General features: G+C 35.0%; 2 protein-coding genes across 3 annotated transcripts in view; both read right to left on the bottom strand.

Annotated features, from left to right (window-relative positions):
• Positions 1–2,407: 2,407 nt before the first annotated feature.
• Positions 2,408–6,989, bottom strand: LOC127807248 (protein LSD1-like). Its single transcript, XM_052344944.1, has 6 exons — positions 6,680–6,989; positions 5,626–5,739; positions 4,344–4,456; positions 3,090–3,170; positions 2,924–2,998; positions 2,408–2,806 (listed from the first exon to the last, which is right to left on the bottom strand). Exons 2-6 carry the CDS (start codon positions 5,735–5,737, stop codon positions 2,765–2,767), a joined length of 423 nt encoding a protein of 140 aa, XP_052200904.1. The 5' UTR covers positions 5,738–5,739; positions 6,680–6,989; the 3' UTR covers positions 2,408–2,764.
• Positions 6,990–7,547: 558 nt separating this feature from the next.
• LOC127807247 (vacuolar protein sorting-associated protein 52 A) overlaps positions 7,548–27,282 on the bottom strand; it is a 53,372-nt gene continuing 33,637 nt past the window's right edge. For both annotated transcript variants that reach the window (XM_052344942.1, XM_052344943.1), the window contains 10 exons: positions 22,715–22,897; positions 14,215–14,330; positions 14,033–14,091; positions 13,555–13,655; positions 11,461–11,511; positions 9,047–9,226; positions 8,816–8,950; positions 8,509–8,583; positions 8,147–8,204; positions 7,548–8,033 (listed from right to left, as the gene is read on the bottom strand). In XM_052344942.1, coding sequence (XP_052200902.1) covers positions 7,729–8,033; positions 8,147–8,204; positions 8,509–8,583; positions 8,816–8,950; positions 9,047–9,226; positions 11,461–11,511; positions 13,555–13,655; positions 14,033–14,091; positions 14,215–14,330; positions 22,715–22,897 — 1,263 coding nt within the window. In that variant the 3' untranslated portion in view covers positions 7,548–7,728. The remainder of the gene's footprint in view (positions 8,034–8,146; positions 8,205–8,508; positions 8,584–8,815; positions 8,951–9,046; positions 9,227–11,460; positions 11,512–13,554; positions 13,656–14,032; positions 14,092–14,214; positions 14,331–22,714; positions 22,898–27,282) is intronic.

Below are 27,282 nucleotides of genomic sequence, written 5' to 3'. Positions count from 1 at the left end.
AATATTTATAATAAACTCAACAGAGAGTTGGATAGACTCATAAACATTTGTTTACACTTTGCATCCAAGGCATGTATGGATAAATATAGAATAGAATAGAAATACAGAATAAGGAATGAAATTTTTGTGTTTGTGTTTGTATTTGTGTGGCGGAGCGAAAGATTGAAGAAGGGAGGAACAAATTTTAGATTTAGGAAATAGGTTTCAAAGTTTCAAACTTTGTAAAGAAATTTAATAAATGCACTTAAATACCTTAGGAAAGAGTAATTTACTTATAATGGTTGTTATTTGTTATTTCATGGGCAAAAGTTCATTAAAAGATTAAAAAAAGTTCAAAAGCTCAAAATATCTCTTTGGGCTAAAAAATATAAATTTCTCCATAAAAGCGAGAAGGAAAGTTCGCACAAACCCGCAAACTAAATAATTTCGATATTCAAAAATTTCTCTGAATATTTCAAGAATAGAATAAGCAATTATTCATAAAAAATTAAAAATTAAAAAGATTTTAAAATATTAGGATAAATAGTTATCTATAAAGAATTTTAATTCAAAAAAGATTTCAAAATGTAAGAATCATAATGCTAACAAGATTAAGAAAAGTCAATATAAACGTTTTCTGTAAGAATTTTAATATCGGATTATTTAAGATTATTTCACATCTCTTTATAAATAAGTAGACACTCATTACAGAAGAGGTACGTCTTTAATACTGATTTCAATACAATTTTTATAATTTTCAGTGTCTGACTTAAATATTGGAGTGTTTACGTAAGGACCTTCCTGTGGCATTTGACTGTTTTCTTTCTTTCAGATTTAGTTAGTTTGACAATGACGTTTTCAATCAAATAAATTTATTATTATATTTTGACGATAACATTATTCAATAAAAATATTCTATTATATTATTCATGTTATTTCCTTATAATTTAAAATAGAAGATTGCAAATGAAACCTTATCTTTAAAGATAGACATTTGATAGTTGCATTTTAATTTTTTTTAGACAAATTTCAAATGGAAATAAGTATTAGCCTAATGGAAAATTTACTTTTATTTAATTTTGACTTGGAGGTCATATATTTGAATCAAGAAATAAATTTTTTGGTTATTTTTTAAAAAGCATAATATATTATGGCATTTTGAGAAATTCAAGAATTTGTGGACCAAATCTAGTATTTGTTTAAATAATAGAATAGATAATAATAGCATATAATAAAATTAAATAAAATAAATATACATTAATAATTATATAGGTTAGGGAGCTATTTTTGTACACGCATGAATATTTTATCTCTACCTACAACTACTTAATATAATGAAATTTAAGTTTACACCCATCCTAGTTAAACCATATTTTTTAAAGTAGTGTTTGTTAAAATGAGTAAAATAAGATTGTATTAAAATAACTTATCTATAAAGTTCAAGATAACTTATTCAAATGAGGGGAGAAAAATTTATCTGAAAAGTTTAAGATAAGAAGTTACATGATTTATTTTTAAATAAATTTAACAAACATAATTGAAAGTACTTTTGTCCGAAGTACTTTTTCATATCCCATTTCTTTTTATCTATATCTTAATTAACAAACACTACCTAAATAGTTGTCAAATCGAGTACAAATTTAGATAACATTAGCCGCCTTTGTTACCAGGGCTCAAACCTTTAAAGATGAATGCGGTACTCAGATCTTTATAGACTTAATGTGTATAAATTATAAATTATTTTATATGTCTATAATGGGTTTAGTGCATACTCAAATTGGTAGTTGCGAGTCTTATCATTAGAAAAAAATATATTTTTTGCCTTTTACTTACCTGCTTTTTGTAATGGGTAAATGATCAAAAAGAGTACGAAATTTTAACTTAGTGTTAATTTTAGGACCAATTTTTATTCTTTTTTAATAGTCATACCAAACTTATCTCTTAATGTTAATTGTACAACATCCTTCTAATGTGCTAGATTTTATCTTTAAATGCTAATGTGACACAAAGGAAATGGTGACATATTTTAGTTATAAGAATTTAATTATAAGATATATTTTAATTTCAAAAGATATAACTATAAATAAAAATGACAAATTATGGCTGTTGAAAAGAAAAGTTAAAAGCTCAGTTTATAATTAAAACTAACCTTAAAGTTTAATATTTTTTAATAGTTTATCTAATTAACAAGATAAAATTCATATAATTCATCCCCCTAATGAGATTAAAACTTGATCCATCATTTTATTATTGTAACAAAATACTAGAATACAGTTTCCATTAAGAGAAAGAAAAAAAAAACACAGACACAATACTGAATGCAAATTCGTCATTAGACATACTATTTTGCAGAAGAATCTATTTTCTATCATAATCACATCCTAAAACTAATTACCACTATGAGAGCTTACTAGCATCACCATAAACATTTATTTAATCTTACAATATGATAATATTATTTGGTAATATCAAATACCAAATCAATGATATTAATGTTAAGAATATTATAAGACTATTCTGAGAAGAGTTTGAATAAATATGTATGCAAACAATTACTCAGACTGGTTTCAGCCATGATAAATACATATTCTTCAATTCTTGTCCAATGACTATCCTCCCCATATATATTATACACACACACACACATATATATATATATATATATATTACCTGCATAATTCTAATGTCCACTGGACTTTCATATCATTACGACCACCATTTCTCAGATTAATCTTTGCAGCAACAAAACGATGGTTCCTTGGATGAATACCAGAATTTGGTTTGATCATCTTTTCTCTGTTGTGATGCCGACGACAACATTGCTCACCTGCAAAGTTTACATGAAGCCGCATTCATCAAACCAGAGGGGTAAAGCCCGGCAGGAGTTATTTACAGAAAGAAGAAGCCCCGCAGGAGAAAGAAAAATGTAGCAGGAAAAGCATACCAATTTGCCGCTTGCGTCGACAGACATAGGATTCTCAACAACAACAGTTTGGCTATGAGATTTAGTAGGCATTGCCTGCAGCAAATTCAAGTGTCTTAGAAAAAGTAGACATCAAGTGACAGAAGATGACTGCATTTAACATATTACTAGGCAATTTAGAACTTACTTTTGAGGCGGAAGACATTGGTGCAGGCGCAGTTGTCCCATTCGGTCTGTGCATGGGAAACGGAACTCTTGCATTGCCCATCTGGAAGACGCTCAAGAAATTTTTAGAGTAGTTAGATATAAAAGTTGGCATAGTGACAGAAAACAGTAGCAAAGAAAAAACTGATGTACTACTTAATGTGGAGTGTGGGCTACCCTTCCACACCTTGATTGGAAGAGCCACAAAAAAGTGATCATTTCCGTGATTATAGACATGGACCACTCAAAAACACTTGAACGCATGTTTGTACGTAAATAAATGGGATTGCAGCTTGTCTGTTAAGTGTCAAAAGACTCAAACTATTAAATTATATACAAGTCTTATGCCTCCACAGAAGAGAGTGGATTTGAAATCTATTCTACTATGACTTGGAAAAAAAAAATCTATTCTACCATGAATGTCTCAGAAACATAAGCTAATAGGGGATCGTCAATATTAGGCACCCTGCACTGCTTGTCATACCTAAGGATTGGATTCAAGTCTTAGAAAAGAGTTTACTTATTTACCATCTTTATCCACAAACCATGTATCTAGACAAACAAATAAAGCAAGTCCAATTTCACGACAGCTCTTTCTTCAATCATGACTCTAAAACCCCTGGCCCATATCTGCATTTTCTTGACGGAAAACATTTATTTTATTTTTTGTAATCAGTGAACATTACAAACCATCTTGATTAGGTTTTTTGTGCTTTATATCCATCATCATAAGTGGGAGACAAGAACAATATATCACCATACTACAAGTCTAGGAAATGACTAAGAGACCTCCACAAGTATCTGCGGTATTCAAGTGCTTAATGATCTTTTCAAATGTTTTTAAAAAAGAAAAGAAAAATATTTTCCATAGCCATGTAGTTAATTGTCAGAAGGTTGACTTAGCACAACTATTACCAATCAGTTAGAGGAACGATTTGGGAACCAGGTTTTTCTCAATAAATGGTGTTCTACTTCTAAACCACAGAAAAAGGAAAGAAATCAGCCTCTCATATAATTGAATCGGTCAAGAGTAAAGACATATTTAGGCAGCAAATATTTGAACCTCCAAGCAAAGAGATTGTACCATTAAGTGGAAAAGAAAATACTCCACATTTGTCAAGAACACATCACTCTTAGCAATTATTGAGGCAATATCTCTATCCCTAAAATGTATCAGACAATATATCATGGAATGATTTAGCAAAGTTGGAGTGATTAAACAGATGCCTTTACTTACATTAATATTTGTAATGAAGTGGCAAACCGCACATTTTACTGAAGGGGCTCCACATGGGTACATCAACACTGTATGGCAATTCCCACAATTGACATAAGCAAGCTGGTTTGACGCTTTGCATTCACAAGACATCCCAAATCCAGACAAAAATAGTCAGTTAAGGAACTTGGAAGAAGTATGATACAGCTTTACCCACACTAATAAAAAAGCAAAATTATAAATCGAAAAGTGCAAGATGTAACCTAGCCTAAAATGACAAAGCTGTATTCTGATAAGACACGGAGTACAGAGGGGTAGAGGGAGTAAAGAAAGAGAGAGAAAAATAGAAATAATGATGATGATGACAGCTAAATTTGCTTTCAAAATAACATGTCTTAGAAATAGAGAAATATATTATTTTCTTTCCTTCTGGTGGGGAGGGAGGGGGGAGACATGTTTCTATTTAAAGGCTTCAGCCATCAAACTAGGTCAGAATCATCCGGAAAAGTGAAAATGATATAAACTAGAATGTGAAGGGCACTTCATTCTTTTCTATTATTTTCAGTTATTAATGGAAGAGTGTTACATGATTGAGCCACATACTCAAGGGAATGTGTCTGTTGAGTAAAATATTCCAAGGATATAACTCAAAAAGAAGTCATTGTTGTGAAGAAATGTGTTTAATCTCCTCTTAACCATTAATATTAGACACTATCTTCAGAAGCTAATCTCATGGTTCAATTACCTAAAAGAATATAGTCCATTATTTTTCTTCAGGGGCAAGGAAGGGAGAGGAAACTGCCAAATCATAGACCACGCCCTCCCCCCACCCACAAAAAAAAAAGAAAAAAAGAAAAAAAATTTGAAACAAGCTGCGTTAAAGTTCATAACAACATGCAACCAAATTCACTCATGACCTATACATTATAAACAAGATGATGTTATTTACAATGATATATAAATCCACATAGTAGGATTAAAGCATGATATGTTGTTGTTGTTAAGATGATGTGTATATCAAGTATTATAAATGTTCAGTTGTTAAGTATACCTAGTCAACTTCATAGTTTAAACTTAAGAACTTGCACAACTCATTGCATTTGCATATAAGTTACAACTTTTTTCACCTTTACCACTATGAAAAACTAACACAAAAAATCAAGTGGTGTCCCTTGCAAGGATCGTATTTATACGCAGCCTTCCTCTTGTTTTTTCTCACACAAAAATAAATAAATAAAAATAAATTAACCTTGTAGCATGTGTAACAGATAAGGCGATAAAGGGAACTTGTATTTGAATTTACCAGGAGCTGGAACCGAGGTAATTGAACTGCATAATGCACAACAGACAATCGTAGCTCCACTAGGATAAAGAAGAATCCTCCTACACCCAGTGCACGCTAGTTGGCTCTGCATGTCTGTGATGTCACAAAGAAAAATGTTCTAAATCAAGTCACGATTTCATTACCCAATTGGAATGTTTAAAGAAACATAGAAAATCCAATACAAATACTAAAGATATTTAAATATGGTATCTATACAGCAATGAAGTTTATCTAAGTAATCTTAATTAATTGAAATTTAACTCATGTAAAAAGCAGTGGCAGAGTATATTTTCTACCACATTGGTTGGAAAAGTTTCCCAAAAAATGAATCTAAAAGAATGACAACAAATATTTGCGCGCAGCAGTTTAACGAAAAGAAGTCATAATATTGATAAAATCTTAACCAGGAGCTCTGCACTGAGGTAACTTCAACCAATTGAGCAAAAGATAAGGCACAACAAGATAATAGCAAAAGAACGCATTTTGTCAAGCTTAGTAAAACCACAGCAACCTTTGTTCTTTTCTTTCTCTTTCTTTTCTCGATAAGTTTGCAACCATAATGTTACCAACTCATTTGGAGTACCAACGGAGGGTTTCTTTGGAGCACCAAATGTTGAATGATAGTACTTAATGTACAAACTCATTTTTCAGCTAGCTTATAAAGCCTTACAAACTACCAAAAAGCAAGTGAAGTGCAAAATTGAAGAACAGTACCTAATTCTAACTTGTCTGAACATAGGCCTTAACAGCCCATTTGCAGTTTATTTTGTTTTTTATTTACTACCCTTGGACAGTTGAGAACTATTCCTTATCTTCGTGGTCTGCCAGAAACCAGTCATATATATAAGGTGGCACGGAATATGATCAAAGCATAGGGACAAGGTACTTTCAGAAATACAAGATGGCAATTTGGATCTCAGTTCAGAAAGAAAAGAACTGAAATCCATATTCAAACCAACAGCTCTTCAGCTAGAATTAATACAGAAAAACCGAAATCAAAACAAACCAAAAGGCGAAGCAAAAGCAAACGTACCAGTTGATAGACACCTGAATTGGACAAATTGAAAATTAAAGAAGAGGTAGTTACGAGAAGGGATTCAGAAAGTGGAGGGGTTTTGGGGGTACGATTGGTGGGTGGGTGCAAGGAAATGGAATTGAATTTGAATCTGCAGATTGGTAAAAAAGCGATTTGGAATTGGAATATGGTTGTGGAGATATTTTGATTGTGGGATAATTGCACAAATTGATTCCTCTTGACGGTTTCCAAATTCTTTCCTTTCTCCGCGTTGCTGACTTTTTGGAATTCTTCAAGCAGAAAGAATATAAAACATTCTTTCGAGTTTCAACTAAGAAAAGAAAAGTAATAGGGTTTCATTTCACCAGAAGAAAAGCCCAACAAAATTTTTTATTTTTTATTATTTTTTATCTCAGTAAAGTTCTATTAAAAATACAAATTTTCACCTAATAAAGATTAATGTAAAATTTATTCATATTTAATAGCAGGATAAATAAGAATAAATTATCGAGAAAATCAATTACGCATTTGAATTTTTAATTTGATAATGCTTCAGCTCAACCGACAGAGCCTTTCATTTGGTTGACCAAGCCCCTTCTCTTCAGAATATGCTTTTCTTTTCCTTTTCTTACTTTTGTCTCCATTATTAAAGTTATTTTGTGTAAATATGCACACACATACACACACACACACACACACAATAACCAAAATTTGATCTTTAATAATTATGTGTTGATGAATTCATTCCAATTAGCCCAACGGCCGAGAGAGGGAGAGAGAGTAGTAGACTTAGTTTGGATTCCTACATTCTCTTTTCCTATAAATTTTCCCTCCCCAATCTCCATTCCTTCCAAATTCCAAACAAAAACACAAGAAACAAGAATAGTTCGTTCAATCGCACTGAAGCTCCTCATACCACGAGCAAAACAAACATGTATGTATACCTTTAGAAAATACAAAATTAAGCTCAAAACTCTCCGAAAACAGAACAAAAACAAAATTTAAATTTTCTACTGCAAATCTAAGATATTATTGTGGGTGGTGGGTTTTGGGTTCAGGTGATGTCTTCAGAAAGTCCTAGAGTACTTCCTGATCTCGTACATAATGGAGGATATGGAAACAAGATCCTTGTTCAGCGCAGGCCCACCCTCAGTCCTCTTAATGCAATCTGACAGCCTGGTATAGTAAAGCAGCATCTGCGTCAATGCGGCTCTTAATATCTCCATTCCACACAAGAAGTTGCTGAAAGAAGTTATCACATCGTTATGCATAAGCTCTATCGCCGCTTTCCATCGACTTGCAAAGTCCTTTACCAGTGGCTCAACCTCCGATACGCTTATTGGCCTTTCGGAGACAGCTGTTAGGTCCTCGGCTGACAAGTAGTAAGTAGCGGAATAAGTCCCCGTGTTAACATATTAAGATGCCTTTGCATGCTGTTTCAACATGTGTATATATATATATGAATGTATGTACGAGTACACTTACAGGCACTGGGCTTTAGAAACTTGATAAGATTACTGAAATGCTCTAGCAGTAATTCCTCCTGCAATAAAAAGTGAAAGACAAGACATCAAAGGCCAGTTCCCTGGAAATTGAGAAATATCTAATGACGTCTGATATTCAAGACCTGCAACTTGGGTGACAGAATCAAAATTAACAAGTCAAGGGTTTACACTTGGTTAATTAGAGGGAACTAGACGGCAAAGGCTCCTCATCATCTTTAATGGCCAACTCGACAGACATTAGATTTCATAGATATGAAATTCAATTTGAATCTCATCAGAATCCATTTATTGTCACCACTAAGAAGTATTTTCTTTTTGTATATCGTTTGGTGTTTTACTTACAACAAATATTGCTGTGTTGTTCTTCAACAGTTCCTCAAAGTGCAGTTGAATCTTCCCACCTTCAGGACCAGCCTCCTGGAACAAATGATGAGTATTGAAGCCATCCAAGTCCCCAGAAATAAAACAAATTTTGAGCATCTTAATCATTTATATGTTCATTCCATCGGTATGTGATATTTGGAACAAACTTCTTTGCATGGTCTTTCATCAAGCATCGGACATCTGACTACATTGGTCATCTTTGTAGTCAGTGTCACCTTTAATGGATGCAGAGCCAACATAAGAACAATAGATACAAGTTAATTACCTTCAGCACAGCAATTGTCATGTCATAATTGTTTATCAGAAAAACTGTCTGCAGTTTTGGCTTCGGAAACATTTTTGCAAGCTTGACAAGCAAGTCATCAATAGCCATTCTGAGCCTTTCCAAGTTTAGGTCAAGCTGGAATTTTAAAAAGCAGAATTTTAAGTAATCATTCTGATCAAAATACAAGAATAAAAAAAGTTGAGACACAAAAACTTCCAAAGTATGCCTAACCTGACCATCTCCATATTCAACGTTAAGGTGAATAAGTGAGGCAGTAAATTCAGCATAGCGCCGCATCACATAATGAGGATGAACATCATCTTCCCATAATGTCCTCACATTTGCATTTCGCAAGCTGCTCAGGTGCATGTCAAACACTGTCTTGAAACGAGGCCACAGTGAAATGTTGACCTGCTCAGATTCAGAAGAGAATGTTTCCGTTTATATGTACTTACATGATTCCATAGTAAAGGTTAAGAGGATCAAAGAAAGCTGATAGTATTACTTCCCATAAATATCTTGTGCACAGGGAATGCCCTTTTTACTTTTCCATAAATAGCTTTACAGAAAGATGGCTCAGTGCATTGAGAGAACATTATAATATATGGGGAATTTTCTGACTTCTGGTGGAGGGATACATTCAACAAAATCTCAATATAGACATCATACAATTGTAAAGCAATTAGTATGAACAAAAAATCCTATTTGTCGGGTTACAATTTATGCTTATATAAGTATCAATTCTCAACCATCTATAGATGCAATATTCCTCCTGCATGGAATCAGAAGCTAATGGTTGATTGACTAGTTATCACAGTTGTCAAATGCTCAAAGTGCATGAGAAGCAAGGCGTAGGCGACTTTTGGATGCTAGGTGTAAATTTAAAAATCTGTATAAAAATACTTAAATCATTATTTTCAATATATACCTATAAAGATGTAAATGCAAACTTATAAAATAATCAATAAAAAATAATCAACAGAATTTAATAAATAATGGGGTGTTCTATTGTTTTTCTCAAATTTCTTATAATCTTTTCTGATTATTAGTGGTTAATTGATGCAGAACCCAAATAAAAAAAAAAAAAAAGAGTAATCCTGATTACTCAAAACTAATAACAATATTCAATATTATTCATCAAAGTTTATCTTTCAATACTTCACTAAAGGATTATTTATGGACAACTAATAGATAGAAACCTATTCTAACTACGAGTTGTTTGTGTGGCTGGTCATTTGGGGGAAAATTAACACCAAGGATAATTTGGGTAGAAAAGGGATTCCGCAGGGGGATGATCTGCTTTGTGTGTTTTGCACCTCCGTTTCAGAGTCTGTTGACCACTTCTTCATTCACTGTGAGACAGCCTTGTGTTTGTGGCAGCAGATTTTTAGGTGGTGGGGTTATCTGTGGGTTTGTCCGAGCTTGGTTGGGAGGCTATTTGATCAGTGGGATTTTTTTGCTCGAGGTAAAGTGCAAAGGAAGATTTGGAAGTCTCTTTTGTATGCGGCGCTAGGGTTGGTGTGCTAGGTACTAGGCTTGGGTTAAGGCGGTGGAGCCATCTTTCCTTTTTCAACGGACCAGGTTATCATGTCTGCTTCAGCTCTTGGTTGATAGGTTATGAAGTCTGATAGGGTTCGCTGAGTCCTCCCTAACGGCTGGTGTTTTGGGGGGGGGGGGGGGGGGGGGGGGGGGCAGTTGTTTTTCTAGGTTTCTGTTTTTTCTGGTTTGTTGGTGGGTGGGGCCGGTGTTTTCCTAATGTTTGTTGTACAGCTCTTTTGGTTTCATTAATATCATATCACTCCTCACTTATTTAAAAAAACAAAACTAAGATTCCTTGGTATAATCTAATTAAGATTATAAAGGTAATCCCTATCTAGTTAGGATTCTAGGAAATAAGCAAGCTTAGGAAACAAATAACAATAAAGAAACTGGTAAACAATAAATAATATTAATTTCTACTTTTACGCCTAAAATATTGTTTCTTAAAATATTTGTCTCTATGATCTTCATCATTAGGTTTTAACAAGTCCATCAAAAAACAAATAAAAAAAATTACATAGTAGCAAAGGCATGCAACTTGCACCTCAAGGAGAGGCGCAGCTTAACACCTAGGCATGTGCCTCATAGAGCGAGGCACCCTCAGCTGAGCCTTGAGCCTGGCTGCACTTAGGCATGCCTTGGGCGGGCCTCCAACAACCATGTCAGTTATATTGCCACTCTAATTGTTGATAACAGTTATCTGCAAAAATTGCATCCGTTACCCCTCACCCCTATAATTTGATTACACCAGTTCTGAACTTTGGGGTGAGGGGGGCTGCTAGTGAATTCCTCAGTATCATGAAGAAATAAGTGCATTAAACAAATATGGAATGTATATCCTCTAGCACAGAAATGCTGGAGCTAGTTACATAAACCTACAAGCATGAGACAGTGCTATAGCAACCACAGAAACCAATAAACAACTTTGAAAAGCACTGCTAAGTAGGAGGTTACTGAAAAGTTGTATTGATTTGTATAAGTTGCTCTCATAAATAAAAAAAACTAAAATGTAGAACACTAAGGTTATGTACAACAATGAGAGAGATAATATGGACACCATCATGTACAGAAAATGTAATATACTGATGCTTCGAAAGATATGATACCTTATCCAAGTATGAATCCAAGCATGGAATCCGTCTTCGAGACATAGTGAGCTTGAAATGGGAAGAACGTAAAGTGTTAGGCAGTGCAAAATGCTTCTTTGTCAAAAACTTAAACTAGATTCTTAAACAAACACAAATCATTGTGAGGTCAACATTCAAATAGGCCTTGGCTAAATTAATTTGCATAAGTGATTATTGATCACAGATCAAAAAGCAATTACTTGGAAGTACTTCGTATTCCAAATGGCTAATGCAATAGATCACAAACACGTGTATGAAACTGAATATCATCAAGCAAATACAACAGATACAGCAATTTTGAGCTGATTGGCAATCCCAATCAAAGAGCTAAATTTTATCATTTTCAAAGGGAAATGTTAGAAATCAAGGGGCAGTAACATTGTAGTAAGTGGTTTTACAAAGTGAAAATGGGGAAATTTTTATTTATTGCTTTAAAGTTGAATCTACAGTCCAAGCTCGTTCAAGAAAAAAGAAAAACCAAGAAGGAAATTCTTTTTACAACCAGAAAAGGCAGTTGATAGAGAAACATCCAATTTGGGACTATCTAAAGCGGACAAAGACGCTTCTTAGAGGGTAATTTGGAAGGGTCAAGGGGTTTAACATTTAATCCTTACGGTTTGGAAGAGCATAGACAATAAATGACTAACTATACATATATAAAAACAATCTTAGTACCTATATATAAAATATGGGAGACATTCAAACTTCCAACAGCAGAGGGGCATTATCATCTTATGATGCTCAGAGAGAGTGACAAAGCATACTTAAAGATTCAAAACAAGTATTGGATAATCAATTTGAGGGTTTGTGCTTGGGGACAAATATTAAGCAAACTCAGGCAAGGGCAGAGAAAAGAGAAGCATCTCCATGTGGTGTTTATACACTTCTTGGGAACATACAATAAAGGGTCCCTAGTGATTTCATATCATAAACAGCATAGTGAGGACAAACATAGGAGAATCCAGCAATTTTCCTATAATTGTAGGTTTGCGATAAGAATCATCAAGCCCTTAGCTATAACTAAATTATTAAACATCTACAATATGGGAACCGTGAGTCCAACTTAATATTGTTTTACTAGATAAGAAAAAAGGGGAAAGACCATATTAGAATTTGATAAATAGCATTAGAATCCAGAGATATTAAGATAAATATGATAATGCATGGAAAGTAACTTAGTAAAAATCAAATTAGTAATCAAGGAGTATTTTGTTTATGGGCTACACATTACAAAGCACAGAAACCTCGTATAGGATAGCATTCCTGTTTTGGAAACTAATGCATTGGGGACACCCTTTCAAGGGAATTACCCCATCATATTCAATAGAATGGATACTGAAGACGAAATAGAATACTTCAATTTATTATGAAATGCCCCAATTAGATGTATCACTATCAAAAGTGACAATAATGTCAATCAATGAGGAAGGCAAAACTAACTTTGATAGAGATAAGGACATGACATAATGACTCTTGACAGTTGACAGAAGAGCATAATAGAGGAAGATGATCCATTAGAATCAACCCCAATAAGTTGGAAAAATGGGTAGTTGAGTAGAATAGAAATAAGGGCATTCTGTCACTAGTGTCATATGTTATCCACATTATGACAAACATATAGCATAACCTGTGCATGGGAACATGAATAGGCAGAGACCTAGTCATCTTCTTAAATTAATGCCCCTAACATTTGATGATTATAGAGAAAATCACTTGATCAGGAAAAAATGTGCTCTTTTCTGAATGATTAATATGAGCCTCCCCTGAGCCTTGCAAAGCGGGGAACCAATGCACTTGGTACATCCTATTTTCTTTTATCAAAATCAAGATAAAAGTACCTAACGTGGTGAAATACACAAAACTAACATACTATAATGTGAACCAAATTGACACGTCTATCATATGAAACCAGTGTTTATTTTCTCAACTGTTTCCTTGAATGTTATGTAGCTTTCCAAGAAAAACCAGTGCATATTTTTTCAATTATATGAGCACTGTTCATACAAAACCTAGGAGTTAAGACTACATATTCAGAGAGTTCAAATAAAGAATTGACAGATTATCAAACATTACCTGGTGTTGGTGTATAATACGGATCATTAGCATTAATCCAATTGCATCAAAACAATTTGGGAGGATTGAATTGAAGTGTTCATCAATTATCAGAAACGGACCTGATGACATCAAAGTTAAAAGTATATTTCAAAATGCTATCATGGTTCAAATATTCCATATGATCATTAAATGCGTGATAATAAACCCGAAGTGTTGTTCTATCAGAAGAGAATGTGCAGAGGGAATAAAATCTTTCTGTTGTTGCTACACAATATCATAATTGCAACAATTTTTAATATGGTGCAAGTTCTCTTCCTGACCTGATAAATGTGTAAGAAAATCACAAGAAGACAGCAAGACAACTTAGATTCACCAAAATATATCATAAAAAGTAGGCCAACCCAAAATTGCTTGGAAAATACTATGCAACACATTCATTTTTATATACAACAACAACAATCAAAAGCCTTAAAAGGATCATTGGATACACTAGTACCTGCAAATATATCAGAAAACATGGATTTTTCCCCAAAGAAATCATCACAGAAAAGATACCTGTATGATGAGAAAACCAAAGGTGAAAAACAATATCTCTGGTGTATTAAAATCAGTGTTAGGTTATGAACTATTATTGATCAATGTTCACATTAGATATCCAGGACAGAAAGTAGTGTGTACTCTGAACTAGCAGTATCCATAAGTAGCTTCTGCAAGCTCCTAAATAGGACTTCATAAGGATACTTGCGGGAGCTGGCCTCAGCTATATGTGGAATTAAGGCAGGTTCATCAATTTCCTGAAATAGTAGATATTCAACAATGAAACCAATTTCCTTATGTTAGGCCCAACAAAAAACTATACCAAATTTTTTTTCTTTTCCCAATGCTTTTACATTATTGTCCTTAATAAAGACATTAACTGCCCAGTAACAAAAATTTTCTGTAACTCTCCACCATAGTTTCACAATTACACTTACAAACTTAATTCCCCTACAGCTAAATTAATTTTCACGGATGCAAAGTACCCAAAAACTTAGCAGTCATGTGTTGGAAATCAATGAGTGGATTATTCCTTCCTATGGTGGATTCTTTCCTATTACCATGTGTATTGTATCTTGCTGATTACTTGCTGCTTATTGTTCTGATTTGTTTCCTTTGTTTTTGTTCTGATTTGTTTCCTTGTATCTCATTGTATTTTATCTTTGTAGGATCTTTCCTTTACTGTATATTTTTCCTAAGTTTAGGAAACTATCTCTCTTTAGGAAGCTGCCTATTCAGATTGATAGGCATGTATATATATGCTGTACTCTATGATTGAATAGAAATAAGATTGGATTATTTCTGTTCTTCTTTCTAACATGGTATCAGAGCCTTAGGTTCTATACTCAATCCAATTGTTTTTCCCGATTGCTTGAAATCAAAACTTTCTTTGATTCAAACTCGTCCTTTCTCGATTATTTGAAACCGAAACCCTCTTTATTCCAATCTTTTTCATAACCTAGAGCCATGACTGAAAGCGTTGAATCTGGAAGTACCAACGAGGTTCCTTTCTCGGGTAGTTCCAATAGTGGTGGAGTTACCAGTGGAGAATTGCAGAATATACAAGCTACATACCGATTGAATGGTAAAAATTACCTCAAGTGGTCCCAGCTAATTAGGACGTTCCTTAAAGACAAGGGGAAGTTAAGTTGCTTGCTTGGAATTGGGTCAAAGGAGAGTGATCCGGCATTTGCCTCGTGGGATGAGGACTCATTGGTAATGTCCCAGCTCTGGAACTCGATGATTCCAGAAATCAGCGACACAATAATGTTTCTTTCAACTACTAAAGAGATCTGGAAAGTTGGTGAAGATCACCTATTCTAAGGTAAATGATACTGTCGAAATTTATGAAATTAGGACTAAAGTGGCAACCACTAAACAAGGGACTCGGTTTATAACCGAGTATGCAAATTTATTGCAAACCTTGTTGCAAGAGTTGGATGACTATCAATGCATCCAAAAGAAGTGTAGTGAGGATGCTGCCATTCAAAAGAAGTTGTGGAAAATGAGAGAACTTATGACTTCCTTACAGGCCTTAATGTAGAGTATGATGTAGTGAGGGTCCAAATCCTTGGTAAGTCTAAGTTGCCTTCGTTAAATGAGGCAATTTCAATAGTCAAGGCTAAGAAAGGTAGAAGAGGAGTAATGCTGGAGGTACATCCTTTGGAGAACTCAGTCTTGTTGACTCTAAAGGGCCCTAGTCAGGAAAGATTGGCAAGGGTGGAAAGAAAAACTTCAGATCTAGCTAAAACCACAAACAAGGATAATCTATGGTGTACCTACTACAAAAAGCCCAGGCATACAATTGATAAATGTTGGAAACTTTATGGTAAACCAGCTAAAGAAGGGCAATCAAAGGGGCAGGCTTATGCAGCAAACAACCAACAAAGTGCAGATGGTGAGGCTGTAGATGAGGCTGTAGATTAGGCTGATCCAGTAGAACTGAACAAGGAGGAAATAGAGAAGCTAAGGAGCTTGCTTGGATCTCTTGAAAAAGGATTGGGTGCAAGCACAAGTTCATCTAGTTTAGCCTTGACAGGTATAACTTCTACCTCATTTTATTTACATGCTTTAGACATAGCCCATGAACATTCTTGGATCCTTAACTCCGAGGCAACCAACCATATGACACCCTCTTCTACCAAATTTTTTTCCTATAAATTATGTCCTAGTACCAAGAAAATTGGGTTAGCTGATGGATTCTTAACAACCGTGATAGGCCAAGGGGATATTCCCATTGACAACAACCTAACCCTAAGAGATGTCTTACATGTCCCTAAACTTTGCACAAATATGCTTTCTATTCAAAAGTTAACCCATGATGCTAACTGTTGTGCCATCTTCTATCCTTCCCTTTGTGAATTTCAGGAAAAAGAATCAAGGAAGATGATTAGGCATGCTAGGGAAAAGGATGGTCTCTATCATCATGAAGATCTTAGTGGTCAAATTAAGAGGGGGCAGTGTTTTCCTATATCACTTTTAGCTAAACCTAATAAAGATGTACTTTGGCTTCACCATTTTCGTTTAGGGCATCTATCTTTTAAAGGTCTCCAAGTTATGTATCCCTCTTTGTTCAATGGATTAGATGCTAGGAACCTTCAATGTCATGTATGTGAGTTTGCTAAACACAAAAGGGTTTCATTTCCTCTCAATGATAATAAGAGTTCTCATCCTTTTGACTTAATCCATAGTGACACCATCTTTCCCATTTTTTGTAATATGAGTAAGACTCAATTTGGGGCCAAAATCAAGAGGGTAAGGACAGATAATGCTAAAGATTTCTTCAATCACACTTTGTTCGGTTTCTTTCAAGAAAAGGGTATAATTCATGAGTCTTCATGTGTCTATACCCCTCAGCAAAATGAAGTAGCTGAGAGAAAAAATAGGAATTGACTAGTTGTTACCAGGGCTTTGCTATTCCACAATAATGTTCCTAAACATGATTGGAGAGAAGCAGTCTTGACAACAACTTATCTTATTAATAGACTTCACTCTAGAAATCTCAATTCCGACAGTCCAATTCAGCTTCTTTCTAAAACTTTTCCAGAATTCAGGCCCTCTAATGAAATCAGTCCTAAAATGTTTGGTTATATGGTTTTTGTTCATAACCACTCACTTCATAGAAGTAAGCTAGATCCTAGAGCCCTTAAGTATATCTTTGTCGGTTATTCCTCCACCAAAAAAGGATATAAATGTTTTCATCCTCCATCCAAACATTTCTTTGTCTCAGCTAATGTTAGTTTTGTGGAGGAAAATCTCTATTTTAGTAGTTCTCACCCTAAGGGGGAGACTAAATTCTTGGAAGAACCGAATAGGGAAGTGTTTCTCCCTACCCTCTATGAACCTCCCTCAAAGGATTCTTCATCTCAGCCAAAAGATATCTCAAAGGATTCTCTAAATGTGATACACAGGGAAACACTCCAGCCTTATTCTAGTCCACTAAATGTGTATTCAAGAAGAAAGGCTATGGTTCATAACGCCATGCAGGCTGAATTATTTGAATCAAATCTAGACTTCTGTAACCTCAATTTTGAACCTGCTTCATCCCCTGTTCAACCTATATTGTCCCTTAACCTAGCTGCATTTGAACCTGACTCAATTCCTTATACTCAAGTTGAACCTGAGTCTAACAACTTGGATATTCCTATTGCCCTCAGGAAGGGGACCCGGACTTGAACAAAACACCCTATCCATCTGTTTATGACCTACTCTCACTTATCTCCTATCCATAGAACTTTCTTAACCAACCTAAATTCCATCCCCATACCAAAAACCTTGTCTGAAGCATTAAATAATGAGAGTTGGAACGATGCCATGATGGTGGAGATGGCAGCCCTTGAGAAGAACCAAGCTTGGGAGTTAGTTAAATTACCAAAGGGCAAGCAACCTGTAGGATGCAAGTGGTGTTTACGGTGAAGTACAAATCTGATGGAACTCTAGAAAGGTACAAAGCCAGGCTGCTGGCTAAGGAGTATACCCAAACCTATGGGGTAGACTACCTAGACACTTTTGCTCCAGTAACAAAGATGAACATTGTCCGCGTGTTATTGTCATTGGCAGTTATGTATGACTAGCCATTATATCAATTTGATGTAAAAAATATTTTTTTACATGGGAAATTGGAAGAAGAGATCTATAGGGAAATTCCACTTGGATTTGGGTTGCAAACAAGAGAGGAGAATGTTGTGTGTAGACTAAAAAAGGCTCTCTATGGGCTGAAACAGTCCCCGAGAGCCTAGTTTGGGAGGTTTGCCAAAGTTATGCTTGGATTAGGCTATAAGAAAAGTCAAGGTGACCATAACTTGTTTGTTCATCATTCAGTTTTAGGAAGGATAACAACACTTTTGGTGTATGTTAATGACATTATAGTTACCAGGAATGACAAAGAAGGAATGGAGCATTTAAGGGGATGTTTGGCAAGAGAGTTTGAGATCAAGGAGTTAGGGAAGTTGAGATACTTTCTAGGCATTGAAGTGGTTCGGTCTAAGGAAGGAATATTCATTTCCTAGCATAAATATGTGCTGGATCTTTTGACTGAAACAGGCATGCTCAGCAATAGGGCAATTAAGCCGCCTATTGAACCAAATAATAGAATTGGGGCTAATTCTGAAGTAGGGCAGTGGATAAGGGTTCATATCAGCGATTGGTAGGGAGACTTATTTACTTGTCTCAAACCCGGCCAAACATAGCCTATGGTGTGAGTGTGGCTAGCCAATTTATGCATGATCCTAGAGATAGCCATCTTAAGGCCGTGCACAAAATTCTTCACTACCTTAAGGGGTCTCCAGGTAAGGGTGGTCTGTTTAAAAGGGGCAGCAACTTGTCTTTGGAAGCATTCACAAATGTTGATTATGCCGGGTCACTTATTGTTAGAATGACCCTCGGTATTGATAGGATAAAAAATTAGGAACAAATGCTAATCGAAATGAAATGTACAAAAAACATAACACAAACCACACAAGAACACCCAGATTATCCTAGTTTAGATAATTCGTTAGAATGACCCTAGGAACCTCTTATTTATCCTAGTTTAGATAATTCCCTCTACCTTATGCTGCAACTCTTTTGAGTTTAGGGCACCTATCACATCATCTAAGGTTAAAGTGCCCCTGCCATGTTTCAAGATATCCACAAAAGTTTCATACGATTTTGGCAACAAATGCAATAGCACTAAGGCCTTATCTTCATCATCATATTTGACTTTAATATTTTCAAGGTCAAGACACAGCTTATTGAAATCGTCTATGTGATCTTGAAGCCTTTGCCCTTCATTCATTTTAAATGTGAAAAACTTAGTCTTTAGATACAGCCTATTAGACAACGAATTGGTCATGTATAGACTCTCTAACTTAAGCCAAAGTTCTGCCGTTGTCTTCATTTTGGAGATTTCTCGCAGCACCTTGACTTAATATTAATGTATTAAAAGCTTTCTTACCAATTTCTTTCTTCTTTTCTGTGAAATATGAGGCAAGCATTTTGGTTTCCCCCTCTAGTGCTTCTTCCAGTCCAAGATTCCCTAATAAACCCCTCATTTTCATCTTCCATAACCCAAGGTCATTTTGCCCATTGAATTTCACTATATCATATCTAGTGACAAACGCATTTGAAGCCATTATCGTGACTGGGATATGACTCTAATCGATTCTTGGCTTTCCTTGATCTATTAATTGTGCTCTGATACCAAGTTGTTAACTGGGGAGCACTAGAATACACTAGTTTAGGATTGGAAACACACACACACACACACACGGTATTGATAGGATAAAAGTTCAAGAACAAATGATAACCGAAATGAAATGTACAGAAAACATAAAATAAACCACACAAGAACACCAAGATTATCCTAATTAAGATCATTCGTTAGAATGACCCTACATCCAGCTTTCAAACCCCTCGAGAGTACAACTTGATCTTATGAGACTACAAAGAACTACCAACATCTACCCTTTCCTTTCACAGTATTGCACTCGCTAATCATGCCTCTTTAGCGACTACCCCCCTACCCTCTTATTCATAGACATAAGGGCGAATAGATCAATACATTAACCGGGTTAGTTATTACCAGTTTTATCCCCCAATACATTAGTTGCCGTTGGAAGATATAACTGCCTGACTAATTATGCCGCTTTGACAAATAGACTTGCTTCACTGACTCCTAGGACTTACTCGATGCAAACTAGACAACACTTATGGATAGAAAATCCACCTCAGGCTATTGTACCTTCTTGGGTGGAAACCTTATTACTTGGTGGAGTAAAAAACATAGTGTGGTGGTAAGATCGAGTGCTGAAGCTGAGTTCAGATCTATGGCCTTAGGTATTTGTGAACTTCTTTGGATAAAAATTATTCTAACAGATTTGAAGATTCAATGGGCAATACCTATGAGACTTTATTGTGACAAGAAGTCTTCCATAAGTATCGCCCATAACCCGGTCCCCCATGATAGAACCAAGCATGTTGAGGTTGATAGGCATTTCATCAAGGAGAAGCTTGAGAGTGGACCAAAGGCTTACCAGGTCCAATTTTCCACAAGATATTGAACAAGATAAGAATGCATGATATACACTCACTATCTTGAGGGGGAGTGTTAGAAATTAACGAGTGGATTATTCCTTCTTATGGTGGATTCTTTCCTATTACCATGTTTATTCGTATCTTGCTGATTATTTGCTGCTTATTGTTCTAATTTGTTTCCTTGTATCTCATTGTATTTTACCTTTGTAGGATCTTTCCTTTACTGTATATATTTCCTAAGTTAGTTTAGGAAACTTTCTCTCTTTAGGAAGCTGCCTATTCAGATTGATAGGCATGTATATATATGTTGTACTCTACGATTGAACAGAAATAAGATTGGATTATTTATGTTCTTCTTTCCAACATCATACAACATTTCTCTTTAGATAATTTCATTAAGTAGTCTTGATTGCTACAACACTTGCATTTCCTAGACATTTTCAAACCACATGAGGAATGCCTCAATATGGTTCTCATGGATAATTCTAACCAAAAGTTCAAAGATTTATGTAAATTTCAAGGATCATGAAGCTTTAAAGTCATGGTTTACAACTATAACCCCTTATTAAAGTTATGGTATATGTAAAATTATCACCAACTCATCAAAAAATTTAAGCCACTAGAGAGATGAGTAAACTTTATATTTTATATTAATATTTAGAATCTCAGCAAGGCCCCCATAGGTGGTCACAGTTTCATTCAAAACTAAGCAACACACATGCAATTGTTTAAATATTGGATTGGATATGAGATTTTAACACGTAACCTTTTGGCTGCTCCACTACCATGTCAAATTATTGCCCATTAACTCATCTCAAAGCTTAGGCTAACATATACATATATATATAAGAGAGAGAGAGAGAGAGAGAGAGAGAGAGAGAGAGAGAGAGAATTATTTTTTTTGTATTAATATGTGTACTTTCAACAGTTTAGAACCATGACGTCAAGCTAAGCAATGGCTAATAGATTAAGGTTTAAGGGCACCAGATTGGATTGCAATACTACACTTGCAGGATATTGAAAAGAATCATTTGTTCATCAGTTATTATACAGGTCATCATATGCTTTAAATTAGCATCTCAAAGTACTTCTTAACTGCTTTCATCACACGTTACATCTTCCAAAGATTTCCCTGTCATTCCAATTTCATCGAATTCTATAGAAAATATGTTTTGTTTCTGCTACATTTTCAACATTCTTGTTCCACCATGATATCCTTCTGAATGGATGCTTCTCTCTTCATTCTTCAAGAAATTTGGACCCGTTCTTCCTATTCTTTTCCCACATTATATCCACCTCAATCTCTATGCCTGATGCCCTCTTCTAATATTATCTTTAAACAATCTTATTTTTTCCTTTTCAAGTTTCACCACCTAATTCTAGGATTAACATTGTTCATCTGTTTTTTATACACATCTAACAAGGTTGATGCATACTGCCATGTTAAACTTTTTGCATACTCAATCATTTGACCAATTTATAAAGGTTTGGACAATTATTCCCTTCTTAAAAGTAAAACAAGTATGGATAACCCACGAATGGAATATAATAAAATATACGATTGTGGATAGAGATGACTAATGAGCCAGAATCCACCATGTAGTCAATTTCACTTATCCTGTGATTGGATGGGTGGGGGGCTCTTGTTCTTTCTTCTTCTTCTTCTTTTTTTTTTTTTTTTTTTTTTTTTTTTTTGTGGGGGGAGGGAAGGCCGTAAAAGCTTACCCTTGTTCGGGAAGGAATTTCTAAGTGGCAAGGAAGGGACACCCTCCCTCCCTTTCATACCCCATTTTTCCTTCCACCCCAATTTGGGCTATAGGGATAGGGAAGGAGAATGAATCTTACTCTTTGTTATTAATTTGGCAATTTTATCCCTACTATTTTTTGTAAAATTCCAATTATTCTTAACTCAAATTTTACCATTACTTTATCGGGCCTGCATCAATATTCTAAAATGGCAAACATACAAGATGAATACAAGGTCCAAGTAGGAGCCAAAAGGAAAGATGTAGCAAACAACATAAAAGGAGTAACAATTTATTGACAATAAATCATGAAAATAAGAGTTCAAATGCAATATGCTTTCAGGAAATAGCAAAATTGTACATCATTCAGAGTAGTGAAATACCTTTAAAATATTTATCCTCTCTCCAAGAGCAAAAACAGCAGAACGATTCTTCAGAGGTTCTCTTCCTAATGAAAAGAGACCAGCACCTCTGGTTTCAACACCTATCAGATCATTAGGTGTTGCTATATCCAGTTGCAATTTCTCCAGTGCTTGAATATAAGCACGAAAATGTGCACTTAAAACCTGCATATTAAACAAGTAAAAATTCAGATATCCCTTAAAATTCAGATATCCCTTATACTCAATTCTCTAGATAGAACAAAACCATGATCATTTTTCATTGGTGATGATGCGGTCACCAATCAAGACTCGGCCCAAGGCCGACCCAACCAAATTGGAACAATATTACCAGAATAGTATTGCCAGAACAGTATTTTAATACTTCATAAGTTTTAGGATTCTACTTCATATTTCTACTTGATTTAGGATTCTAGTTCATGTTTGATTACAGTTTTATTTTTATTAGAATTCTAGTTGAATTTTACTTAGGATTTATTTCTATTAGGATTCTAGTTGACTTTTACTTAGGATTTATTTTTATTAAGATTCTAGTTGGATTTTAGTTACAAATATTAGATGGATTTGGATTAGCAAAACATTATAAATATACTTAAAAGTTTGGGGTTGTAATCAAGTTTTCTCAATATAATTTCAACAACCTATTTAGGTTTTTTTAGAAAAACAGTCTTGTTTTTGCATTTTCTTGAAAGCCAAGCTTCAACTAATGAAGTTTGTTCTTTCAAGGGTTTATTTTGGTGTGTTTTTTTCACACTCGTGCTACACGTTGCGTCTGGTGGTATCAGAGCAGTTAATTAGCCAATCAGATGGCCAATTTTGAAGGTAACGGTAGCAACCAGTCTCGTGACGGTGATTGAGGATTGCCTGTGGTTTGGAGAGTAATCGAAGAACAACGGGAAATAACTCATACAATGAAACAACAATTGGAGTGAATCTGCAATCAATTGAGCGTTTTACAACGATTTAATGATAATCGGAACCGGACTAATGGCGTGAATCAAGCCGGCTATGTTAAACCGAGAAGACCAGCCATTAATCATGTCCTCATTAATCCTAGAAGACCAATGATGGATGATAGCGACGATGAGGATGATCTTGGTCGTATGATAGCCAACCCTAGTGGTAGAGGGGTTAGGAGGAAAACGAAGCAACACAACCATTGGGGAAATTATGAGTATAAACTAAAGAATGGTTTTTCGGTGAGTTTGGAGCTTGAACTCGAACATTATGTTGTCCCAACAACCTCAACGTTTGCAAACTCAGGTCTAGTTTATACTGCTAACATGATAGAAACTCCAAGGTTGTTGACTCATACTGGGGTATTTTCCAATCCCGAGGGCTCAGGCATTGCTTCGCAATTCAAGGAAAGTGGTGTTTCATCTGATCGGCTTGTGACTGTAAAGGAGATGGAGGCCATGGTAACAAATCCTTCTACAGTTTATTCAGGCTCTAGCATGGTTGAATCGAAGGCAATAGGAACATATTCATTTTTGCGATTGCAAAAGCAAGATGGTCACAAGGATCTCTTTGTGGATAAAGGTGTTGGATCTCCCAGGTTAGTTAACTCGAGTAGTGCAACTATTTTTGGTATTGATCTGAAATTAGATTCCAAAACTAAGAATGTTGTAACAGCTGCTGCTATAGCTAATCCAAGTGCTTAGACCAAAGGAGGTGTTAACCTACAACTATGCGGAATTAACCTTAGATGATATAGGCCTTTCTCAATACTCCCAAATCCTCCCAGTGATAATAGGAATTGAAACATAAAACTTAAGCAATCAAACAGAAAGAAAAATAAGAACAAGAAACATAAAACAAACCACACAACGCAAAGATTTATCCTGGTTTAGTTTCCTTTGAGGAAACCTACATCCAACCTTCAAAGAGCACCCTAAGCAGTCTTATTTATCAAATAAATCCGACCCGAACAACAGCAAGATCTCCCCCCCTATTCCCGAGTACAAACAACTTCTCTCCCAATATTACAAAGCTAAATCAAAACTCTAGCCTTCATCTCAGAGAATAAAATGCACTCGTTACAATAGAAGAGAATAGAATGGCGGCACACACCCCCTTGCACTCTATTTATAGAATGGGTGGTTATCCCTAGAGAAGACATTAGATATTTATAGTTTAACCCCCCCCCCCCCCCCAAATTTCCATTAATTATTGTTTGAGATATAAACTTCTATCTAATTCTTCAATGGCCCTCTAGCACACTGCCATCATTCACTTATTTCATATACTCAAGACAACATTTCAACAGGAGGATTCAAGCATCAATATTTTAAGTGATGGAGAGACTATTGGTAGTCATAGAATAAGCCTATATCCAAAACAGTTGCAAAAGAATGCTTATCCAAGCAAGAAAAATCTACGGATGAATTTGAAAGCTGTTGAAGAGTCAAAATCAAAAAAGCTGATGAAAGGAGAATGACCTATGATAAGATCTATCAAATTAGAGAAGCGCTCAAGATGGAATGTTCAACGACCTCAATCTAACAATAATAATACAATTGAGGCAGAGGGCAACAAACATGGTGATGATTGGACCTATGCCAATGAAGATAGGGCTAAGAGGGGAAGGAATGTCTTTGCCCATGTTCCCTTAATAGAAAAGTTCAAGCGGTTTAGGACGATGTCAAGCAAAACTTGCACAAATAATAAAAAGTACAAGGCGACAGTTAACAAGCATAAGAAGCACAAGGTATTTGAGGTTGGAGATGAAGTCATGATATCCTTGAAGAAGGAACGGATTCTAGCAGGAAAGCAGAACAAACTCAAGCCAAAGAAGTATTGTCCTTACAAGATTACAAAGAAAATCAATAATAATACTTATGTTGTGGATTTGCCTAATCATATGGGTACTTCCAAACATTCAATGTGGCTAATCTCTCTTTGTACTTGTCGGACATGGATTTGTTCTCTGGATCAAAATTCGAGGTCAAATTTTTTCTCAAGTGGAGGTGAATGATGCGGTCACCAATCAAGACTCAGCCCAAAGCCAACCCAACCAAATCGGAATAGTATCACTAGAATAGTATTTTAATATTTCATAAGTTTTAGGATTCTACTTCATGTTTCTACTTGATTTAGAATTCTATTTCATATTTGATTAGAGTTTTATTTTTATTAGGATTCCAGTTAAATTTTACTTAAAATTTATTTCTATTAGGATTCTAGTTGACTTTTACTTAGGATTTATTTCTATTAAGATTCTAGTTACAAATATTAGATGGATTTGGATTAGCCAAACATTATAAATATATACTAAGAAGTTAGGGATTGTAATCAAGTTTTCTCAATATAATTTCAGCAACCTATTTGGGCAAAACAGTCTTGTTTTTGCGTCTTCTTGAAAGCCAAGCTTCGGCCATTGAAGTTTGTTCTTTCAAGGGTTTATTTTGGTGTGTGTTTTTCACACTCGCGCTACACGCTGCATCAGGTGACAATCAAATAGGTATTTCTTTGTTGGCAACCATTTTGGCCACACTAGTTAGTCCGGTGCCCACTCTCAACTGTGTCTTGTTCTAGGTACAACCTTAATTTTGTCATCACTGGTTGACTCAGACATTGATCCAAGGTCATAGGCGTGTTTCAAGGAGCATTTATCACCCTTAGGACCATCAAAAAGTCACTACAGGCCCTGGCATCACTTGTAGGTGCAAAATGACCAATATGAAGCTAGTTGGGAACACAATGACATTCATTAGAAATAAATAATGACATTAATTTCTATTTATCTTTCCATTACATCAAAATAGTAGATAATAATTTAATATAAATATAACTTCAAAGGAGAAATAAAGAGCCAAAAAATATGGATATGATTAAAATAGCTTATCCTCTTGCTTTGATACTACAGATACCTTCCTCTTAAAAATACTATACTTGGAGCATTTTTTTTCTCCATTCCTACTATTACTTGAATGAGAATTTTTTTATCAGCCCATTTCACTAACTAATTGTTTAACCATCATCTATGAGTATCTAATTTGTTGACATTTCTTAAACCTTATTCTTGTTCTCATAAAGAAAAGAAAAAAAAAGGGTTTAGCATGTTACATGAAGGATCTTCAAAGCTCTGGAAATAACTAGCATGTTCTTCACTATCAATATTCTGATTGTCACTATTTCTAGTAATATGGAAAATTTTATTTTGGGTAAACTGCCCCCCAAATCCGTTGCAGTTTGTGCCAATTGCACGGAGACAATAGGTGATTTAAGAATGTCTCTAGAGGTCCCTACGGTTTACATCACCATCATCATCTTCTTCTTGTTAGATGATTGATATCATTATCCATGACGGGTTTTGTTATTTGTTTTGTATTTTTATTTTTACTTTGGTAAATTTATCTTAATTTGACTTCATCAAGGTTTAACTAACCCTGTCTATGACAAAGGAGATGTCCGAGCAAAAAATATAAACCACAGGAACCTCCAAAGACATCTTTAAACAATAGGACATCTTTGTGCAAATGGCCCAAACCATAGGGCCTAGGGGCAATTTACACTTTATTTTACTAGAACCTTCATATCCATTTGTGCTA

Source organism: Diospyros lotus, chromosome 8, assembly GCF_014633365.1.
Source record: "Diospyros lotus cultivar Yz01 chromosome 8, ASM1463336v1, whole genome shotgun sequence".
Lineage (NCBI taxonomy): Eukaryota > Viridiplantae > Streptophyta > Magnoliopsida > Ericales > Ebenaceae > Diospyros > Diospyros lotus.
The sequence above is the reverse complement of the archived record's forward strand: the minus strand, read 5'-3'. Positions and strand labels throughout refer to the sequence as shown.

Excerpts from the sequence above, each read along its gene's own strand:
- LOC127807248 (XM_052344944.1), bottom strand. The coding sequence starts at position 5,737 with ATGCAGAGCCAACTAGCGTGCACTGGGTGTAGGAGGATTCTTCTTTAT. Across the intron at positions 4,457-5,625 it reads TACCTCGGTTCCAGCTCCTG|CGTCAAACCAGCTTGCTTAT; the intron begins GTAAATTCAAAT and ends GTGAATGCAAAG. Across the intron at positions 2,999-3,089 it reads CAATGTCTTCCGCCTCAAAA|GCAATGCCTACTAAATCTCA; the intron begins GTAAGTTCTAAA and ends AATTTGCTGCAG.